Source organism: Paroedura picta, chromosome 4 (genome assembly GCF_049243985.1).
Source record: "Paroedura picta isolate Pp20150507F chromosome 4, Ppicta_v3.0, whole genome shotgun sequence".
Taxonomy (NCBI): Eukaryota; Metazoa; Chordata; class Lepidosauria; order Squamata; family Gekkonidae; genus Paroedura; species Paroedura picta.
Genome location: NC_135372.1, coordinates 55937923 through 55958400, shown reverse-complemented (window position 1 = coordinate 55958400; position 20478 = coordinate 55937923). Strand labels below are relative to the sequence as shown.

At 41.8% G+C, this 20478-nt stretch overlaps 1 protein-coding gene across 1 annotated transcript in view; it reads right to left on the bottom strand.

Moving 5' to 3' along the window:
- Positions 1-19315, bottom strand: part of ABCD3 (ATP binding cassette subfamily D member 3) — a 41604-nt gene extending 22289 nt beyond the window's left edge. The window contains exons 1-4 of the mRNA XM_077332947.1: positions 19061-19315; positions 5248-5278; positions 1979-2077; positions 1057-1145 (exon numbers count right to left, since the gene is read on the bottom strand). Of these exons, the coding sequence (XP_077189062.1) occupies positions 1057-1145; positions 1979-2077; positions 5248-5278; positions 19061-19179 (338 nt within the window). The 5' untranslated portion in view covers positions 19180-19315. The remainder of the gene's footprint in view (positions 1-1056; positions 1146-1978; positions 2078-5247; positions 5279-19060) is intronic.
- Positions 19316-20478: the final 1163 nt, after the last annotated feature.

Here is a 20478-nt window from a genome sequence, read left to right as displayed (position 1 = left end):
TGTATGAACGTACATTCTGAAGCAATTGAAATGAGAATGAAAGCCAAAGTAGAACTGGAGGCTGTGCAATTTAGTTGAAAATGTTCAAACTAAATCTCTGAAGGCATAAACCACTGGAGATGAGCAAATTGCTTCAGTTATGCATCAGTTACGAGCATAAGTATAGTAGATGCATGCTTATATTTACAGTATTTGTTTACCAGTGGAATGGAAACTACAAATTTAATCATGTATTTCTTGAATAGTGAGATATCCCTGCTTACGATCGCACTGCAAGAAAAAAAAGTGTATAATTCAACACCTCTGCTACTGATTCTGTGATATTATTATACTGTACATAAGTAAAAAGAAATTACCAATGTAGAAAAATGAATAAGAACAAAATACATAGGGTAAGAACAAAGAAGTCAATTTTGTATAAGGTATCTTATGTGTGGGGCTAGATCCAAACAAAGTTTTCCTCTAAAGGACGAGGAGCCATAATTCCCTGCATTTTTGCCTTTCATGTTGCAGGCTCCCAATTTGCTTCTCATGCTATTCTTGGATTTGCCCCTCATGTCATTGGATCTCCAATTTCCCAGGAGCAGTATCTTAGTGACATTAATGGGCTGTAGTGGGAGGCAAGGAAGTTTTTCGCCAGTGAAAGAAGATAATTTAGTCTGGATCCAAAGCAAGAACACAGCAATCCTGGAGAAATGGTAAAAAATGCAGCAATTCTTAAAACATTCTTTTAAAACTATATAGAAGTTCCAAATAAAACAAAAATATTAAGATTATTTCACTTAAAAAATACCAGAGCCTAATTCTCTGGATATCACTCTTGCTCACATCAATGCATTGCACTAACAGAATGTACATTCTTTAGAAATAAAACATATTTGATGAGGGTTGCCCTTGTCTGCACTATTTTCGTTTACTTACATCCAACTTCAGTTCACGGCAGATGTCTTTTTTGTATCTATATCTAGAATCCCCCTTGTTTTTTTGCAACTTTTGTCTTTAGGTATTGCATCACAAAATACAGATCCATGGTAGAAAAAGACAAATTACACTTACCTCTCAATAACTGTTCCATTTTGAATCATCCAAATGTCACAGTATGTGCGAAGTATCAGCATCATGGCAATTAGTATCAAATAGCCAGTCTAAGTGATATGAGAAGACAGAGTTTAGAGATTACTATTCTTTAACATGATCTACAGATTTCACTAAATCACAAATAATTTGCCATTACATTTCAAAGACAGATTTCCATTCAGCTTTTCCTGTTCCTTGGGCATGTTGCAAACACTGCTTCCATTTACCAACCACAATGGCTTCCTATCTAAGCCACTGGAACAGTTCCAGGAAGCCATGACCCACACTACCTCCCACATTCACTCCATTCAGCATTTTAATTGACTATAATTATGCAGATGTGCTATGGCAAAAGGCACCTTCAGGATGCTGTGCAATAACCATGTGACTCCTGGGCAGAATTGGATGGACTTTTTAAACACAGTGTCGCCCCTTCTTCCTTATAGAATTCAAATTTTAAATAATCTTACACATTTGTCTCAGTATGTAGGCAAAGCACAGGTAGTTTAATGACTTCACTGGAGTGGCTGTATAGTCTGTAATTAAATTTAATATTGAAATAGGCGTTTCCCATTCTAAATATTGATTGCCAGTAGATTAAACAGCTAAAAAAGACTATCTGAGTTAAACAAGGACAAAAAACCCCACACTAGCAAACAAAAGTACTAGAAGCAGCAATCCACACTGTGCTTCCCGATATATTCCATTAATGTATTATAATTATGAGTTTATTTCAGTTCATTTGCCTAAATTAAACAATTTATTCTTAATGAAGGTTACGGAATGGAACAGGAGCTATTTGATAAAATGGCATTGGCAAGCAATGTAATTTTCATAAATGAGATGACAGCAAAAAGCAACATAATCGGAAAGGCTAGGAGTTCTTCATTTTGTAGCTTACCTCTTTACAAAATGTCCTAGGGACCATTATTTTAAGAATGCGACATATCCTTCCAACAAAAACTCTGTCTACCATTGCTCGATCTTTCTTGACTTCTTTCTGCACAGGACAAGATTATACAAGACATTTTAGTTTTAATTATGTTAGTTCATTAGAACATTTATATAATTTACATTTTATCTGTTTACTAAGTCTGACAGAGCTGAACCACTGTATGTGATCTGTGAATGGCTAATAGAGTCCTTTTCTGGAACAAAACCTGTCAAACTTTCATTCCTCAAAGAGGGCATTGTGTGTCTTTTGAAATACTATTACTATGCCAAGGTTAAGTGCTTACACCTGAATGCCCATTTCCTGAGAGACTTCATTTTGCCACTTAAGATCACTGCCAATTGGCACACACCTACAAGGAAAGCCTAAAATGAAGTAGGGAAAGTTATGCATGCCATTGTAAGTTCCATAGAGGATCAATGGAATAAAAATGCAATTATGATTAATAAATACAAATATACAAAGCATATCACTTGGTTGGAAACAGCTCTATTTCAAGCAGTTCGCTGCAGTCTTTCAGCCAATACAACAAATGAAACAATAAAGGAAGGGATCCCTTCTCCCCAGCATTGGTATCCAGATCTTGATCCCACGTTTTCCTATTTCTACTATTTAAAATAATGGAAGTTGTCCAATTTCACAATCAATATTTATTTGGGGTACAGCTTTCTTCTAATATCAGTTCCAACGTCTTGGAGCCATTTAAATCATCACTGCTTTGTGCTTCCTATAGCTTTTTGTGAGAGCAGAAAATAGGGGTTTAAATGGGCTTTGCTTTCTATGTGCCCCGAAAAGTCACAGGAAGCAGAAAGCAGGGTTTAAATGAACATCTCCTTGGGAAAACTTCTCTCCCTTCCTTTCTGCTGGCGGCAGGTACATATGGCCTGCAGAAAGGATTGGGGAGAAGACAGCTTTTTCTGGAGGATCCTCTCGGTATATCTCCCCCTTTTCTGCTGACCAGAGCTTACTGTGGCCAGCAGGAAAGTGCAAATTCTGTTTAAACGGACTGAGGTCCCTTTCAATGGGGTTTTCAGGGCCACAAACTGAATGAATCAATAGTAAAGAAACAGAAGATGGAAAATCAGCTCCATGCCACCCCAATCCCACATCTGGCAAATTATTTTAAGGGACATTAACAGGAATGTAAATGTTTTTAATCTTTTAAATTTGTGTAACATTTTAATACTATACACACTGAGTGATGAGGAAGGTTGGGACACAAATAAAAGATTATCATCATCACCATCAGCCTCCTGGCTCAGTTCAGGAATTAGTCCATGGGCTGCCATAGACCCCAAATAAAATGAAATTACCCTTTCCTGATCTGTGCCCATCCCTAGTCTTAGTCATCTTCCCATTTTCTTCCTGAGCTTTGAAAGCTAACATGGCTCTTTCAAGGACTCTACTATTGAACTGCACAAAGTTCAACTTCACTGCAGTCTCTGGTACAAGTAGGGCTCCAGACCAGCTCCAGACCAATCTATTCCAGAACAGCTGCCCAGCTCAACTTTAAAGAAATACTACATTAAATTGAAAAAGGTAGGTAGAAACTTTATTTTATGGTTCTTATATGCCGCTTTTCCCTACCCGAAGGAGGCTCAAAGCGGCTTACAGTCGCCTTCCCTTTCCTCTCCCCACAGAATCGAACCCGGCATGCCAGATTAGAAGTCCGCACTCCTAACCACTACACCAAACTGGCTCTCTTTTATTTTTTATATAGTCTGCTTGAGGACATCATATATTCTTACTTTGTTACAGTTCACTGATGAACTTAAAGCGTAAAGGCCTATGGCTATATACAAACAAATGTATCTACTAAATATGCAGATGACACTAAACTGGGAAAGGTAGCAAGCACAGCAGAAGACACAATCAAAATACAAGATGATCTTGACAGGCTAAAAACTGGGCTAAAAGGAATAAAATGAATTTCAATAGTGATAAATGTAAAGTTCATTTAGGTAGGAAAAATCATACGCATCACTATAGTCCTGGCAGTAATAGGTGTGAAAAGGATCTAGGGATCTTAGTAGACCAGGCCCTGAAAATGAGTCAGCAGTGTGATTCGGTAGCTAAGTAGGCAAACAGGATTTTAGGCTGTATTAAAAGAACTACAGTGTCCAGATCGTGCAGGGGAATGTTACCATTTACTACGCTCTGGTAAGTTCTCATTTGGAGTACTGTGTTCAGTTTTGGGCATCACAATTGAAGAAAGATACAGAGAAACTGGAGCATGTCCAGAGGAGGTCTATGAAGATGGTGAGGGGTTTGGAGACCAAGTCATATGAGGAAAGGTTGAGGGAACTTGGTATATTTAGCCTGGAGAGAAGACGACTAAGAGATGATATGATAACTATCATATCAAATACTTGAAGGGCTGTCATATAGAACAGGGGTAATCAACCTGTGGTCCTCCAGATGTTCATGGACTACAATTCCCATGAGCCCCTTCCAGCAAATGTTGGCAGGAGCTCGTGGGAATTGTAGTCCATGAACATCTGGAGGACTACAGGTTGACTATCCCTGAGATACAAGATGAAGCAGAGTTGTTTTCGGTTGCTCCAGAGGGTTGGAGCAGAACCTATGGGTTTAAATTAATTCAAAGGAATTTTTGGCTAAACATCCAGAAGTCCCTGACAGAGCAGTTCCTCAATGGAATAGGCTTCCTCAGGAGGTGGTGGGTTCTACTTCTTTATAAGTTTTTAAGCAGTGGCAAGAGAGTCATCTGACAGAAATGCTGATTTTATGAACTTAGGCAGATTGTGAGTGGGTGGGCAGGAAGGGTTATGCCAGTGCTTGTCTCATGTAGCCATTCCTTGCATACCCAGGAACTGCTAATCACCACTGTGGAATGGTAGGTGAATTCCCTCCAGGCTAGGCTGCATTCTGAATTAAAATGTGGCATTTACTGCCAGAGATTGTAGTGATGGTTATAGGAATAAACAGCTTTATAAAGGGATTAGATGGATCCACAGAGAGTAAGTCTATCAATTGCTACTAGCCAAGGTGACTGATGGGAACCTCCATATTCAGAGGCACTAAACCTCTGAATCTCAGAGTTAGGAGGCAGCATCAGGGGAAGGCCTCAGCTTCTGTGCCTTGTTGCTGGGCATCTAGATGAACTGGTTGGTCACTGTATATACAGGATGCTGACTTAGATGGATCATTGGTCTTCTTATGTCAAGATGGAAACTACTTAATACATACATAAGACTCACCTCATTGCTTGATGTTCTTCCATTTTTCTTTCTGGAAAAGAAGACAATTATTCAAGTTCGTTAAGGAAAGACTTCAAAGTTCTTCAAATGATACCAAATTAAAAAGGAAAAATCATGAAACTGTTTTACACCCTATTAACCAAATCAAATTTAACATATTTTAAATGAAAGTATGCCACAACACATAAAATAATTTTATTTTTAACACTTATTATCTAGTGAGCATTTCTGAATACTTTTAGTTCTTACATTGTAATAGTATAATAACCTTTAATAGGATTACATTTTTGTCTTTGTTATAGAGCCTTAACTTATATAACAATAGACCACACAACAGTCCAGAAAGTTCCCCAGTTTTGTCAAAGAATAAAAGCAGTGTTTGCTACAGTTTCTTGTAATTAATGGTAATATAAGGAATACTAGGGACAAATTTTAAATACAATGGCCACCAGCATGGGCTGGGGAGGCTTGCAGGGCTCCTTGCGCCCCCCCCCCCCTACAAGTTTTTATCAGGGACTCACCCTGCCCCTTTCTCCTTCCACCTAGCCCTTACTCTTTTATTTTTACCGCTCCGCAGGAGCAGTTTACAGATAAGGCTTAACCCAGAGAGCTGCACTTAGCTGTTGTTGAACTCAAGCCCCATTTTAATAGGGTATACATCAACATAGTATTTGTTGGATCATTTCATATTGAGAGACAAAATTTAATTTTCCAGTCAAAGTCGAAATCTTTGTTACTATTAATAACTGAAGTCTACCTTATTTCTAAATTAACACATATGTTCAAAAGGCTAGATGCAAGCAGAAGATAATGTGTTGGATTTATATGAATGAATTAACCCTCAGAAGAGGCATCAGACACTCTCCTCCTTTTTCCACTTGTGAATAGTGAGAAGGGAATCTGAAAACCCATCCTTCCCTAGCCAACTCTTTCACAAATGAAGAAGCTCATACGGACACTTAGTCCATAACTTTCAAAGAAGCAGGGAAATTGAAAAGGAGGGGGAAGGCAACTAAGGCTGCTTCTTCGATCTCTGCTTGTGAATGTGCATCCAACTCTAATTCAAAAGATTTTAGATAGATATTTGGAAATCAATATACAGTAACATTATTTTACTATCTTTATACTAGTACAACCTTTATCTACTTCATTTAAAACTGTGACATTCCACATCTAAAGTGTGCTTGAATTCCCAAATGATATGTTACCTATTTCTCTAAATTTTATTGTATATAATTTAGCAAACAAGAAAATTCATGGAGTTTCCTCTTAATGACTGAAGTATTTGGAATATAATTAGTTCAACAGTGGAATAGGCTGCCTAAGGAGGTACTGAGCTCCCCTTCACTGGCAGTCTTCAAGCAAAGGTTGGATACACACTTTTCCTGCATGCTTTAGAATAGTGGTTCCCAACCTTTTTATCACTGCGGACCAGTCAACGCTTGATAATATTACTGAGGCCCGGGGGGGGGGGTAGTCTTTTGCCAAGGGATGTTGCCGCCTGAGCCCCTGCTCCACTTGCTTTCCTGCCGGCGCCCCTGACTTTCTGCCATCTGCTGAGGTTCGCTGCCAGCAGCAGATGCGCAGTGCCACTTTGAGGGTGAGCCCCAGCCATGGTGGCCGCTGGAGAACACCAAAGGTGAGCCGGTGGCAGAGTGGCAGGGCAACCCCTGAGGCAACAGGCGGGGAGGAGGGCAATGAGGAGCCACGGCCCAGTACCAACTGATCCACGGACTGGTTCTGGTCCCCGGACCAGGGGTTGGGGACCACTTCTTTAGGATGCTTTGGGCTGATCCTGCGTTGAACAGGGGGTTGGACTAGATGGCCTGTATGGCCCCTTCCAACTCTATGATTCTGTGATCCTGTGATAATTCTAAATTCTAATTGAAGCCTCAATTCTAAATAAAACTAGATTATAGCCACATCTTAACTAAAGCAGAACACAATAATCTTTTTTTGTTCCTTTCTACCTTATTGGAACCTTTTTTTTTTAGCAGCTTAACATTCTGATGCAAATTGTGAGTTTTGATTTTCACTAATAAAGAAAGAGATGAGGCAATGGTATTTCAACACATTCATAATTTTATCATCAACTGAGAAATAAAAGACCACAGCATTCCTGAATTCAACACAGTTTCCAGGACAGACTTAGAGGCATGTCAAATGTAGATGTAGAAATTTTGATGATCATGCTTTGGATACCGTATGTGGTCAGATCCTAGTGTACCTGAGAGACTGCTTTTCTTCCTACACCCCTCAACGAGCTCTACACTTTGCCACCTCTAACTGGACACTGTTCCCTGGCCCTAAAGAAGCCCATTGGACCTCAACCAGGGCCAGAGCCTTCTCTGGTGGATTTCAGTACCTCCCATATAGAACAGCTGAAGGGGCGGCATTCAAAAAATGCAAGCATAAAAACTCTACAGTATCGATATAAAATTTTTTATATAAGCGAGAGTGGTTAGAGATGGAGAAATGCCAAAAAACTGAATAGAGAATTCCTAATACATGTAACTAAATGAAAGTGATCTAGATCTTTTAAACAATGGTTAGTAAAGATTCACTTTATATCAGTGGTCCCCAACCTGCAGTCCGTGGCCCGGTGCCGGGCCGCGAAGGCCAGGGCGCCGGGCCGCGGTTCCCTCTCCCCGTCCCCCCCCGCAGTAAAAAACTTCCCAGGCCGCAAGCTTACGGCCCGGGAAGCTTCATACTGCGGGAGGGGGGGAGAGGGAATAAGGGCCACGAATGCGTGTTGCGCGGGCATGGCCGTCGCCCTGCCGGTCCCCAGCCAAAAAAGGTTGGGGACCACTGCTTTATATCATCCTTTGCTATGCCAAGACTAAATATCTTGTTTCATCCAGTGGGAATACAACTGGTCTATTAAGTTTGTATAGCAAACCATCCTCCTTTGAAGATTAACAAAAGATCTTTAGCCTGTGTTTATAATCAGCCTTTCTCAACTGTTTTACTATTGAGAAACCGATGAGATATTCTTCAGTCTTCGAGAAACCCCAGAAGTGGTGCAATCATGCAGTATATGGTTGGGAAGCATACCTGTGTACACACCCACCTGTGGCCCCTCCTCTTCCCCCCTCCAGGTCTATCACTGGCCCTTTGGGGAGGGGGCAAAATGACCATATATGGTCATATCTTTACACCGCTCCAAGGGATATCTAGTTACTTGATAAATGTTTAACACATATAATTTTTATATCTGTTTTCAGGGCTGTCAAGAAACCTGGGTTGAGAAAACCTGGTTTAAATGCATGCAGTCAAAATAGTCCTAGCCCAATTCTAATCTTAAAGCTACACCTGCTATGTATCTTGGAGTTCCTATGATATGTTACAAAAAATGGCAGGGAAAATGGTCTAAATTCTCACTAGAATAATTTCCAGATGAAACGCATGCAAGTCTCATGGAATATATTCACCTCTCTAACAAAAAAAGTAACATTTGACTGCTATCACACAGGGTTTAATCTTATTTGCTAAAAATTTACCATGGGATTGCCAGTTAAGATGGAAACTAGAAATCACACATGTATGGAAATTTACAAGCTTGTTCTAATTGAGCACTGTCAATTTTCCAGCCCAAAGGAATAATTTTTCTGGCTTTAGAAAAGATTATAATCTTTGACTTTGAATAGCTAATCTGAAGTTATTTGGATTTACAATATTTTTCAAACAACCTCTTGGTCCAATTGAGTGTGGGACATGAGAACAGCATAAATGAGTATGAAGAGGTAAAGTTAGTACCTCTGAAGATAAATACAGAGGATGAAATTCTACTGAAGAAGCTTCAAGATCATACAGATAAAAATGTAAAGTAATGATGCTAAGAGGCAACCTTGCTTTATTCCATTTATCAAGAGAGAACCACTCAGTGAGTTTTCCCTTTTCTTCACAACAAATTTAAGCTACACAAGAGTAGAGTTTATTAGTCAGCAATCTTTTATCAATCAAGGTACATTCTAGTTTCCTCCACAATCTACTCCTGGATATAGTTTCAAAGGATATGGTATCCATTTGTTCCTTACATAATTGCTTCATCAAAGCAATGTAATGTACAAAAACTGTAAGAAGCAATTCTTGCAACCTTCTGAAGAGCTGGACTTTACAGAGGTACATCAACAAGTTATTAATAACTAGGGGCAAAACCCATTGCATCCAGGAATACAACAGGTGCTAGTACATTGGGGAGCTTTCTGGGAGGCAGTCACTCTGTCCATGCGGCGCTGGGAAGCAGCCGCATTCTGAGGGAGGTGGTAGGGAGGGCTTAGGTAGCCTCAGCCCTGCACAAAAATGTGAAGCCGTGGGAAAGGGCCTGCTGTCTCTGCACGGGACTGGGAAGTGGCTGTGTCCCCACTGGCATGGCAGTGGCACCCCTCAGCCCACAGGAAGGTGGGAGGGCAGGCAGCAGGGAGGACTCTGGTGGCCCCAGCCCTGCACGGGGCTAGGAGGCTGCAGGAAAGGCCCCACCCATCCTGCACAGCTGCTCTGAGCACACAGCTTGGAGAAAGGCTCAGGCCATGTGGAGGTTGACAGCCAAGTGGTGAGGAGGCTTCAGGGCGCAGAAATGGTAGAGCCTTCCTCCCCCGACACAAGCAGTGCCAAGGCTAGGATCCACCATCATTTCAGGCCTCCTTCCCTCCTAATTCCTGCTAGCTTGCTGGCTTACCTGGTGAAGGCTGGCCTGTAGAATGGAAGCACTTGAAGGGGGAGGCAGTCCGGGGCAGGACAGCCTACCTGATTGGCCATTCGTTGAGTCACTGAGGTAGGCCTTGAGTTGGTCGTGGAACTCCTTCTACAACCTTGGTTGCATTTTATATATGTTACAAGTAATCAAGCCCGCTGTACTTCCAATACAGCGGGCGCTAGCGGGGCAGTGCGCAGCCGGCGAGTCGGCAGGTCGCCATGACCCGCGTGCCGGCAGCCTGACGCGTCGGAGGCGCTTCGCGCCTCCCAACGCATCAGGCCACCAGCAAGGGAGCAACCGCGAGCCACACTGCGTGCAGCTCGCAATTGCTCCCTTGGTGGCGGGGCAGCAATCAGAGATACCAAACGGCAGGCGCAAAGCGCCTGCCAATTGGCCCCACCGATCGGCTGTCCAGAGGAAGGGGCCAATCAGCACCCTTCCTCATCCCGGACAGAGCCCGCCCTAACTCCTCCCCCCAAGCCCTTACGGCTTTATTTAGTCAGCGGGGGTTAAGATAGATGAGCACACTCCAGCAAGAATTTGACATTCCAAGTTCTATTTATTCAATGGTATAGAAAAGCATCTGCTCAACTCTCTTACTGCAGTCTACAAAATATGAGCACACTTGACTTTGGCCACATTATGCCCAATGAATTTTAAAGGATACCAATGGAAACAAATCTAATTGTTGAAAACAAGTCGAACATTGGATATGTATCAACTATCAGGATAATGCTGATCTACTCAAATCACTACTGGACTATTTCTTGTAGTTTTACAGTACACATTATCAGTCATTAGCTAAACTGAACAGCTACACTTTACATTACTGTTATTTTCCAAGCAACAGGGGTCTTCAACAACCTATTGGTATCAAGGGGAACAACAGTGGCTTAATTCATCATGCTGAAAAAGAACCAATGGCTTTGTTCTGAATTTCTCACAGTTCTAGAATTAACCGGTTGATGAGACTGACTTACTCTTGCCTGGAGGAATTATGGCTGTTCTGTTAAAGCTGAAACTTGGCTGAGTAATCAACTGAGAAAGCCAATCAACAGCTTTTCAGATAAAAGTTTATGTGTAAGATTTACAAATAATTACTCCGGTATAACCTGAACCACAGGGTGTACAATTACTTCACAGTAGTCACTGGTGAGACCACATATAGATGTTCATTTCAGCTATGAACAAAAAAGTAATCCCATGCTGTGTGATGAAAGAACAGCTCTTTGAAGGCCTCTTCCATAAAGGATCCTTGGCTAAAATTTCCGCAGGTCAAGAAGCCAGTCTTTCACCGCTGTGCATAATTCTTTGAAGCAATGGACTCAGCTAACCTGCAGCTACAGGAATTATTTAAACCACTATGTCCAGCTTGAAAATAGGAACACACAGTTTCCTTTACTTTAGTGTAAACACTTTGAAATTTACTATACTAGTCCTGCATTGGTAAGAACACAACAGGCAAGAACTCTGAAAACCACATTGTAATCAGAACATATATTATTAATTTCCAACTGGAAATTTCTGCCTACTTTCTGTAGGTGTTTTGCATCCTTGGATAAAAATAGGCTACTATTTCTATTAGAAAGCGAAGTTTTCTACTTTTCCGATTATAGGACAGGTTTTTTTCACCCATTTGTCTACATTCAGTTGGATCTTAACAAGACAGAAACGCTTAATTAACCTGCTAGTTGTATACTTCAAAATTATTTCTTATGAAAGCTTAATGGCTAGTATACAAAGTCGGACCACTAAATTAAGTTAGCAAATCACTGTACTGAGATATAAGCAAACTATCTAGACCAATATCTTCCTTTAAAAATTTAAGGTAATTCCTATAATAAAAATACAATTTACTTTCTACCTATATACAGATTTGACTGTTACTCTACATTTCCTTTTCTAATGACACGTCACACTGATTACAAGAATCAAAGGGCAAAAGTGATGTAAAATGATAATAGATTACCTTTTACCTAGGAGGAACTGGTTTTGTGAGAGCAATGAGGATACAAGCTTATGAAGTAACATTTTCACACAGAATGCTGATAAGCCTGCAAGCAGAAATACTCTGCCCCATTCAGACATTTCAGAAGCCCCTCCCCTTTTAAAGTCCTCTTGTGAAGATTCTAGAACACTGTGTTGCCTCACCTTCTCTTTATTCCTCACAAAAAAATCACACTGCTCATTCTGTTCCTATATTTGGCTATTTCATTGTATAATACATTCTTCAGTGTATGAATGTGAAACATCAAGCCTCAGTAAAACAGTAGGCCCTTTGTACAGCATTACAGATTAAGCTCTCTGCACTGTAAATCTCATTTCATTGAACTGCATCCTACCAAAATTTTCCCACTGGCCAAAAAAGAGAAGAGGGGCCTTTTTTTACCACGGAACCTGCTATCACTGAAACCACATGGACAAAATCAGCTCAAAACAGAGGCTGTTCTGAGGAGGGGGAACCAATGCAACTGAACAAAAAAGTTGACAGTATCTGCCTTTTAAAAAATTTGCTTCCCAAAGCACCTGGCAGAAGAATGCTGCACCAGGTGAGATTAACTGCACACAGTTATTCTAGCTCACAGGCTTCCCTGTTAAAACAATTTACCAACTTCAGGATGAAATAAGGAGAATGCCCTTGAAGCTTACTTCATCCCTCTTATACCTTCTCTTAATGTAATAGTCCTGCCTCCCTTCCAAACACTTCAGACAGAGAGATCATCACTCTGAGCCAACTTAGCCAGCATTTTCTTGAATACGGCTTTTTGAGCCCCTATGTTTACCTGTTGGTGGTACATAGCAACCATGTTTCCCCATCTGCTGCATTTATAACTGGTTTGCTATCACAGTATGGTACTTCTTTATTTCATTTATACTCTGCAATGGGAGAGTAAATGGGAATCCAAAGTAGCTTACATTGTTTCCCTGTCCTTCACTTTATCTTGACAACAGACCTGAGAGTCAAGCTGATAATATGTGTGATTGGCCCAAATGTTGTGCATTTTGTTTCACCTGAATAAAAAAGTATTTCTTGTTCTGGATTTTATATGGGACAGCGCAGCCATTTTCAACTGTTTTTCAAGTTTATGGCTCCCTGAGGTCACCAAGCAAGCAACCAAGGCAGAACCTGGATCCAAACCAAGACCTCTCAGATCCTAGTCCGATATTCTAACCAGTATGCCAATACTGGCTCTCACAGGACTTCTACCCCTTTCCCATCGATACTGCTTCCCTATAACTATATTTTATAATGGTAGGTTTTTTTAATCAAGTAGGTTTATACCCCACGTTTCTCTTACAATCACCTTTCCTTCCTGTCCCCACAACAGGAACCTTGTGGGCTAAGTGGGGCTGAGAGAGCTCTGATGGAAATGTGACTGGCCCAAGGTCACCCAGGTGGCTGCATGTGGAGGAGCAGGGAATCAAACACTGTTCTCCAGATCAGCTGCTCTTAACCACTGCACCATGCTGGCTCTCTGTAATTAAACACACCTCCTGGTTTATAATAAATTCAAAGACTTATCACCAAAGAACTCTTTTATAAGTTTCAAGTAAGTCACCAACATACACAGATATGTCACAACAACATATCTTAATTTTCATCTGATTTTTGATAAATACAGAACCGTATGATCCAGGCACTGCAGCAACACAAAGTATCTCCTTTAATATAATAAGCATACACTATTCATTTCAGCGAGACAAAGGTTGGTAAACCAGAGTGCACCTATTATTATAACACCTACAACTGAAATAATGATAAAGCTACGCATGACATAGTATGTGACACAATACCCTAATCCAAGCCAATAGAAGTTGCCAAATGCAGGCGTTCACAAATCCATTATCTGCTCCTTTCTGATGAAGGCAGAACTGCAACACAAAAACTAAGAAATAGCAGAAGACTGTCTCTCATATTCGTCTGACCTTCTCAAACTTCAGCACGAGCACTTCCCCATGATCCTTGGATAGAGGGTCAGGATCCTCTTTAACATGTGCTGAAGGTTGGGAAAGATAAGAAACTTGAGAGAAATCCATGCCTGTGCTCCAAACCCAAAAGTATGCAGGAGGATTAGGGGATGGGGAAGCACTTCAATGGCAAGCATAAACAGAACTTGACAAATAAGTCAAGGCAATATTTGTGGACTCCTGGTCCAATACATTATTATAAAACAGCAAATGGTTTCCAAGTAGAGCATCACTCAGCTGGATGAGAGTCAAACAACCCACCCAGATTTGCTTGGCCTCAAAAACCAACCAATTAAAAAGAGGATGGGGCAGTGGTCGGGTCCTAAGAGCACTGCCAACTATGAGCCACCTTTGCCCATGTTGCTTCCACAGATCATCATCAGGTTCACCACTGCTCCCAGCACATCATGCCTTCTGAGCATACTCCCACATGTCTCTGTTCTTTTGCAGAGCTACCCTCCTTCCAACCCTCCCTAATGTAAGTAGATTCTATAATTCATTTTGTTGTACTCCAATGCATTACTTGGGGGGAGGCGGTCAATTAATAACTGATTTATGGTTTTCAAGGTGAGACATGTTCACAGGTGGTTTGCCATTGCCTACATCTAGGTACTGACCCTGGCATTCTTTGGTGGTCCTCTGGTCAAATACTACCCAGAATTGACCCTGCTTAGCTTCCAAAACAGAGTTAAGCTAGAGCTATCTAGGTCACGGCAATGCAACTCCCCTATACACATTCCATATCACCCTATGCTCCATAACTTACATGCTGCCAAATTAAAGCGAGCAATGGAGAATTAATGATGCTGATGCAGCAGCATGCAGTAAATCATTTAAAATATTTAATGTAATCCCCACCAACAAACCAGTGCAGCATAAAATAATCTTAACTTTATTTAGATGTAGTGTTCCGCTACTACAGGAGCAAGCCTTGAAGGCATCTGGGGCCAACCCATAGAAACCCTAAGTTAATTAACTATTCCCAGCAAACTACAGTTGATTATATATTTAAATAATAAGCCATTATGTCTGAACCAAAGCACCAACATGAACAAAGTAATGAGCAGTAACCAGCACTTGTTAGTGTGCTAACCCTTTGTAACATTAGACTCACTGGGGATATTAAAAGTCCTGGTAAAGCTCCCACACTTGATATTTGACAGCCCTGGTTTACTGAAGTTGGTGACAGTGCCAAAACAATTATTTCAATTTTAAATGCTTAGCCTACCATCACTGTTTATTATAACCTTCTCAAGGAATCATATTTGATCCACAGAAGCTTCTTTCTCATTTTATGAAAGTACAAAATGTAATGCTTAATGTAAGTTGCCTTGTTAGGACCTAAATTTTACATAGATTATTTGAGGATTGTACATGAAAAGTGAAAGAAGAATAAAAACCCCTCGGACATCTAAAAAGACCTGCTTGTAATACCAGTCACTGAAGATAGAAAAGACAGTGACTCAACAAGTTAAATGAAAACTTGCCTTAGACTTTGTACTACGTAATACTAGTTAGAGTGTTATTTTCAACTTGGAACTCTGGTCATAGTAGAACAGGCTCAGGAATGAAGCCATTTTAACATAGATTCACAAAATTAACTATAACAGTGAAAATCAGTTTTACCAGGATGTCCTTAGACTATATGGTAACAAGTGGCATATACACAAAATATGCAACCTTTGTAATCTACAAGTGGAAAAATAAAAACCCAAGCTAAGCATGTTTTAAAAGAATGAGAAAGTAAATTTAATTTTGCCACCAACTAAAACTTTTCAAACTGTTTGTAAATGATTACATTTTAACAACTTCAGTTTTATGTTTATATATATATATTCAGAAGTCAGATCATCTACCATTTCAGAAGTCCATGCAGGAAGGATCTTAACTGCTTTTTCAGCTTAATTTTAGGAGTAATAATAAATCAATACAATTTCAAACAAATCCTGATCTAGCACAAAGGAAGCAAGTCACAAGAAGTTCAATAACACCTTTCCCCCACTTGGAAGCACGCAATCTGAAGCATATTTGCTTAAAATTTCAACTCAGCAAAATTAATTTGACTTAGTTTTGAGTAAGTTTGATCAGGAGTGGACCATGGAAGAAATACATTTATGCTCCTCTTTGGCCTGTACATTTTAGCATTCCTAAAGTATACTCAGTCAGTACAATATAAATTAGGTTTTAAACAGACAACACTTAAGCAAGATATTAGATATGGAAAACCTGCTCTCTTTAAGAATAACTACAGATCACAAAGAAAAAAAAATCCCATAGCACCATAACATGGGACACTGATAATTCATAACAACCACTTGAGCAATGGGATGCTATGTTTGGAAAGATCCAGGATTAGTGTTTCACTTCCAAAAGAAGGATACTATTGTATTTTGTATAGAGAAAATACTGGCCCATATCCTCAGCAAACTTCCTTTACACTTTGCTGAGCCAGAACAGCAGAAGATACTCTACTCTTGTTTCACCTCTACACTACTCTTGTTTCACCACTTTCTAAAGACATTCTTGCATCCCACAAAGCAATTCAACTACAGGTATGGAGCAACTTTAGAAAGCACATGACCTTGCATAATATAAATTGTACAACTTTTAAAAAACAAACAGTATAAAACCCAACAGTGACCACTGCAAACTGCACATTTTTACTTCAACCGTAATACACTGAAATAACTATTACTTTGCTATCAGCAAATAACTACTACTTTGCTTTTTAGATCCACCATCCTGATTAGATTTGTGCATCCTCTGTAAACCAAATCCTGTGTAAGTACTAAGTATTCCATAATCATCACCCTCAGCTATCATCCAACTTTCAAGCATCAAATCTGATAGTTTAATAGTCATATGTAGATAGCACACTGTTTATCAGAGCTAACCCCATTTCAAACATGATTAAGACACCTCTCAGGCCAGAGGATCCAAAACTAAGCCAAACTGCAGACTACCCCTCTTTGGTAGATGAAAACTCCATTATCCATTCTTACAAAGAACCAGCCAGGATTAAAATGCCACTCCCCCACATCCTTTCAGCACTAGATGTCTGTCTTTATCAGCCATGCTTGTGGCATTATGAAATGTCAAGATCTCCTACATAGCTTGAGAACATCTGATAACATAGTATTGCTGAAACAGTACAGATATGGACTTAGTCAGTGAATTGAAGCATGGATAGAAGCTTCACACAAGCCATGCTGAGCTGTCTAAAGCAGAGTTTTCCAACGGGAATACCGCAGTATATTGAGAGGGCCCCTCGTTGTTACTACAGTGTGGGGGTTACTAAGATGGCAACTTCCGCCCACTAACGCCAGCCTCAGCTTGAACTCCCATCTCAGCAGGCCCGAATGCATACAGAACCAGCAGCAATGCTGGCCTCAGTTTGGCCCAAGGGTTTTAATAAATCAGAATCCTGGAGAATGCAAGCTAGCTTGGGGATGCATGGGCCTGAACTCTTCTTCGTTACCACTTTGCTCCCTCCTTCTTTGGGTTTGGCTACCACAGGGGCATTCCTGGTTTTCTCCTCAAGTACTGAGAGGTGATATGATAACCATTTTCAAATACTTGAAGATCTGTCATACAAAAGATGAAGCAGAGTTCTTTTCGGTTGCCCCAGAGGGTCAGACCAGAACCAATGGGTTTTAATTAATTCAAAAGAATTATTGGCTAAACATCCGGAAGAAGTTCCTAACTGTTAAGAGTTAGAGTGGTTCCTCACTGGAACAGGCTTCCTCAGGAGATGGTAGGTTCTCCTCCTTTGGAAGTTTTTAAGCAGAGGCTAGAGAGTCTTCTGAGAAAAATGCTGATTTTATGAACTTAGGCAGATTGTGAGAGAGTGGGCAGGAAGGGATGTGCCAGTGTTTGTCTCTTGTGGTCCTTCTTTCCATACCCGGGGAATTGCTGATCACCACTGTGGTGCAGTAGGTGAATTCCCTCCATGTCAGGCTGAATTTTGAGATTTTGGGGGGGTCACTTGAGCATGAAATTGGGGTCACTGTGGGTAGGCAGGTAGTTATGAGTTCTTGTATTGTACAGGGAGTTGGACTAGATGACCCTGGGGACCTCTTCCAACTCTGATTCTATGATTCTACTTCTGATTGGGAAACACAAGGGGAAGATAATGGAACTACCTTCCGAGGTATACCTAAGTTGGAACTACCCTGGAGGGGCTGCATCAGAACAGTTTTGACCAGGGTGTGTGTGTATGTGTAGGTATGCAGGGTCTCCACAAGCAGCTGTCACTACTAGCCTTGCCTTGACCTCTCCATCCAGCATAGAAGATTACAAGTGGTAAGGTGAGGAGATTGCAGGGAGATGTGCTTACCTGAGGCTTTTAAATCATTTTATTGGTACATCCTTTGCAGCCAAAGTGTGGTGGGGTTAGGAGATGGGGATGTTTTTTTTTTTTTTATTAGCAAGGAACTTGCAGCCATGGTATGAGATGGGTTTTTTTTAATTTGCATATGGGGTGTGGCAGGGGACATGGTCAACTGACATCACTTGCATGGTACCTGAAAGTCTGAAAAGTATCTCAGGGGTCTAAAAGTTGGAAAAGGCTGGTCTAAAGAGAAAATGGAGCATGAAGTATAGCACATAATAAGACACACTTGTTGAACTGACACCTGTCCAGGAATAAGGTGCAGCCTAGGTGAGAGAAGAGGCTACAGTTCAGTGACACAAGCTTATTGCACGCATGAAGTCCCAACCCCAAGGCCAGGCAACTCCACCTCAAAGAAAGACAGGTGTTTCAACAAGCCCTTCGCCAAAATCTTGAAGAATCACTGCTAGTTCATATAAGTATTTGCACTAAACCTTGACTAGCCACCGCCACAAAATACTGGGCTAGAATGACCCAGGATTCAATTTACCGAGACGTCATATATTTACAGGGATGCTAACCTTACAGAAGCCATGAAAAGCTAATCACTCACCCCAGGAACCGCTTTGTTTCCCCCTTTTATCTCTAGGATCTGCTCGCCCCGCTTGGTCTTTACCCTTATCCCAACCCACAACCTTTTAAAACCAGCCTCTACAGACATGACCCTTACCGCGCTGGCCAGGGTCGGCAAGGTCCTTCATTCCCGCCAACGACCCGCTCCCCCCTCCCATGACCGCCAGCCGGCCCGCCTAACCAACCTCTGCAGCGCAGCCGCCTTCCTCCGTTTGCTGAGCAGGCAGAGAAGCGCGCAAGCGGCCGCGGTAGCCCCGGCCATGGTGGAGTAGCGCGCCGTGAGAAACTTGCTGTAGGCGGCCATGACGGCGGCGGCTCCGGAACAAGAGGGAAGGCACCGGCAGGCGCAGCCGAAGCCCAGGCAAACAGCGGAGGCGACCGGGAACTGGGCTGGCCGCAGCGCGATGGATGCCGGGACCAGAGGGGGATGTCTATTAGCTGAGCAGAAAGGCGACGTCGGAGGGCCCGCCTCGTCTGCGGCTCCACCCCAAGCGGCGCACCCGGGGCGGGGGAGGCAGCGACAGGCGGCTGGAGGTGTGTTCGGCTTGCAGCAGGAGGGCTGCCGGTGGCTTTTAGGGGAAAGGGGAAAGGCCTCGTACCGTGCCAGTAGGAAGCGCGAGAGAGAATTGGTCCCAGTACCGTGCTTGGGCGTAAAGCGAAGCTGCGGGTGTGAGGTTTACTCATTGAGTAAATATGCAGAAGAGTTGGGCTGTACTGAAGGGGTTACTAAGCTTCTGAAAGTTAAGGCACGCTTCTTCGTCTTTTTTTCCCCTCCGCTGTATTGTGACGCGGCGGGTAATAAATCCAAACCGAATAAAAGAAATAAGGAGGAAGGGAGAGGCATGCTTCAGGTTCCAAAAGTTCAGGAGGCAATACAGTCACAATGCAAATCCTGTGCATCTTTGCTGAGGACACTCTTGCAACATACGAGAAAGAAAGGCCACGGCATTCCCAAATTAATCACCAGTTTCTTGTTCCAGAGGAGGCGTTTAAAAGTGCGGTCATAAACAGCGTTACAGCTTTAGATAGCTTGCTCTGGTTTGGAAAATTACTGGAGATTGGGGGTCAGGGTCTGAGGAAGGCAGAGTTTGGGAAGAGGTGGAATATTTTGGGGTTCCCAAAGTGGGCAGTAGGCCCAAGGGGGGGGGCAGGGTGGTAGAAGTATCCAGGGGGTGGTGAAGAATTTGGGGGCAGTAGGGAGCAACAGTCTTGACTCTTCTGCTACAGCTGTGTTTTCCCCAAAAGTCTCCATCTTTTGGAAGCTGGAAAAACTTTCTCCTGATTGCTTTTGGCCATGGAGATTTCCATTGCTTGCTCCCTCTCCCTCCTCCCAAATGCGGATCCAGAGTGGCTCTTACAAATTACTTTTACAAATAACATTTTTTCCTGCCCAAAATATGACCAGTGCACAACAACCCAAAAAGAGTGTAGGCAATATAATGTGTTGATTTTACAGTAGACCTAACACCAGGAAAGAGAGGTGGTGGTGGGGGAGGGGCTAGAGATGTGACCTGGGAGTCAAGGGGGTGAGAGTCTGAAAAGGTTTGGGAACCACTGCTTTAGATTAAGACCAGAGGATGGGAAAGGACTGGTAGTTCTTACA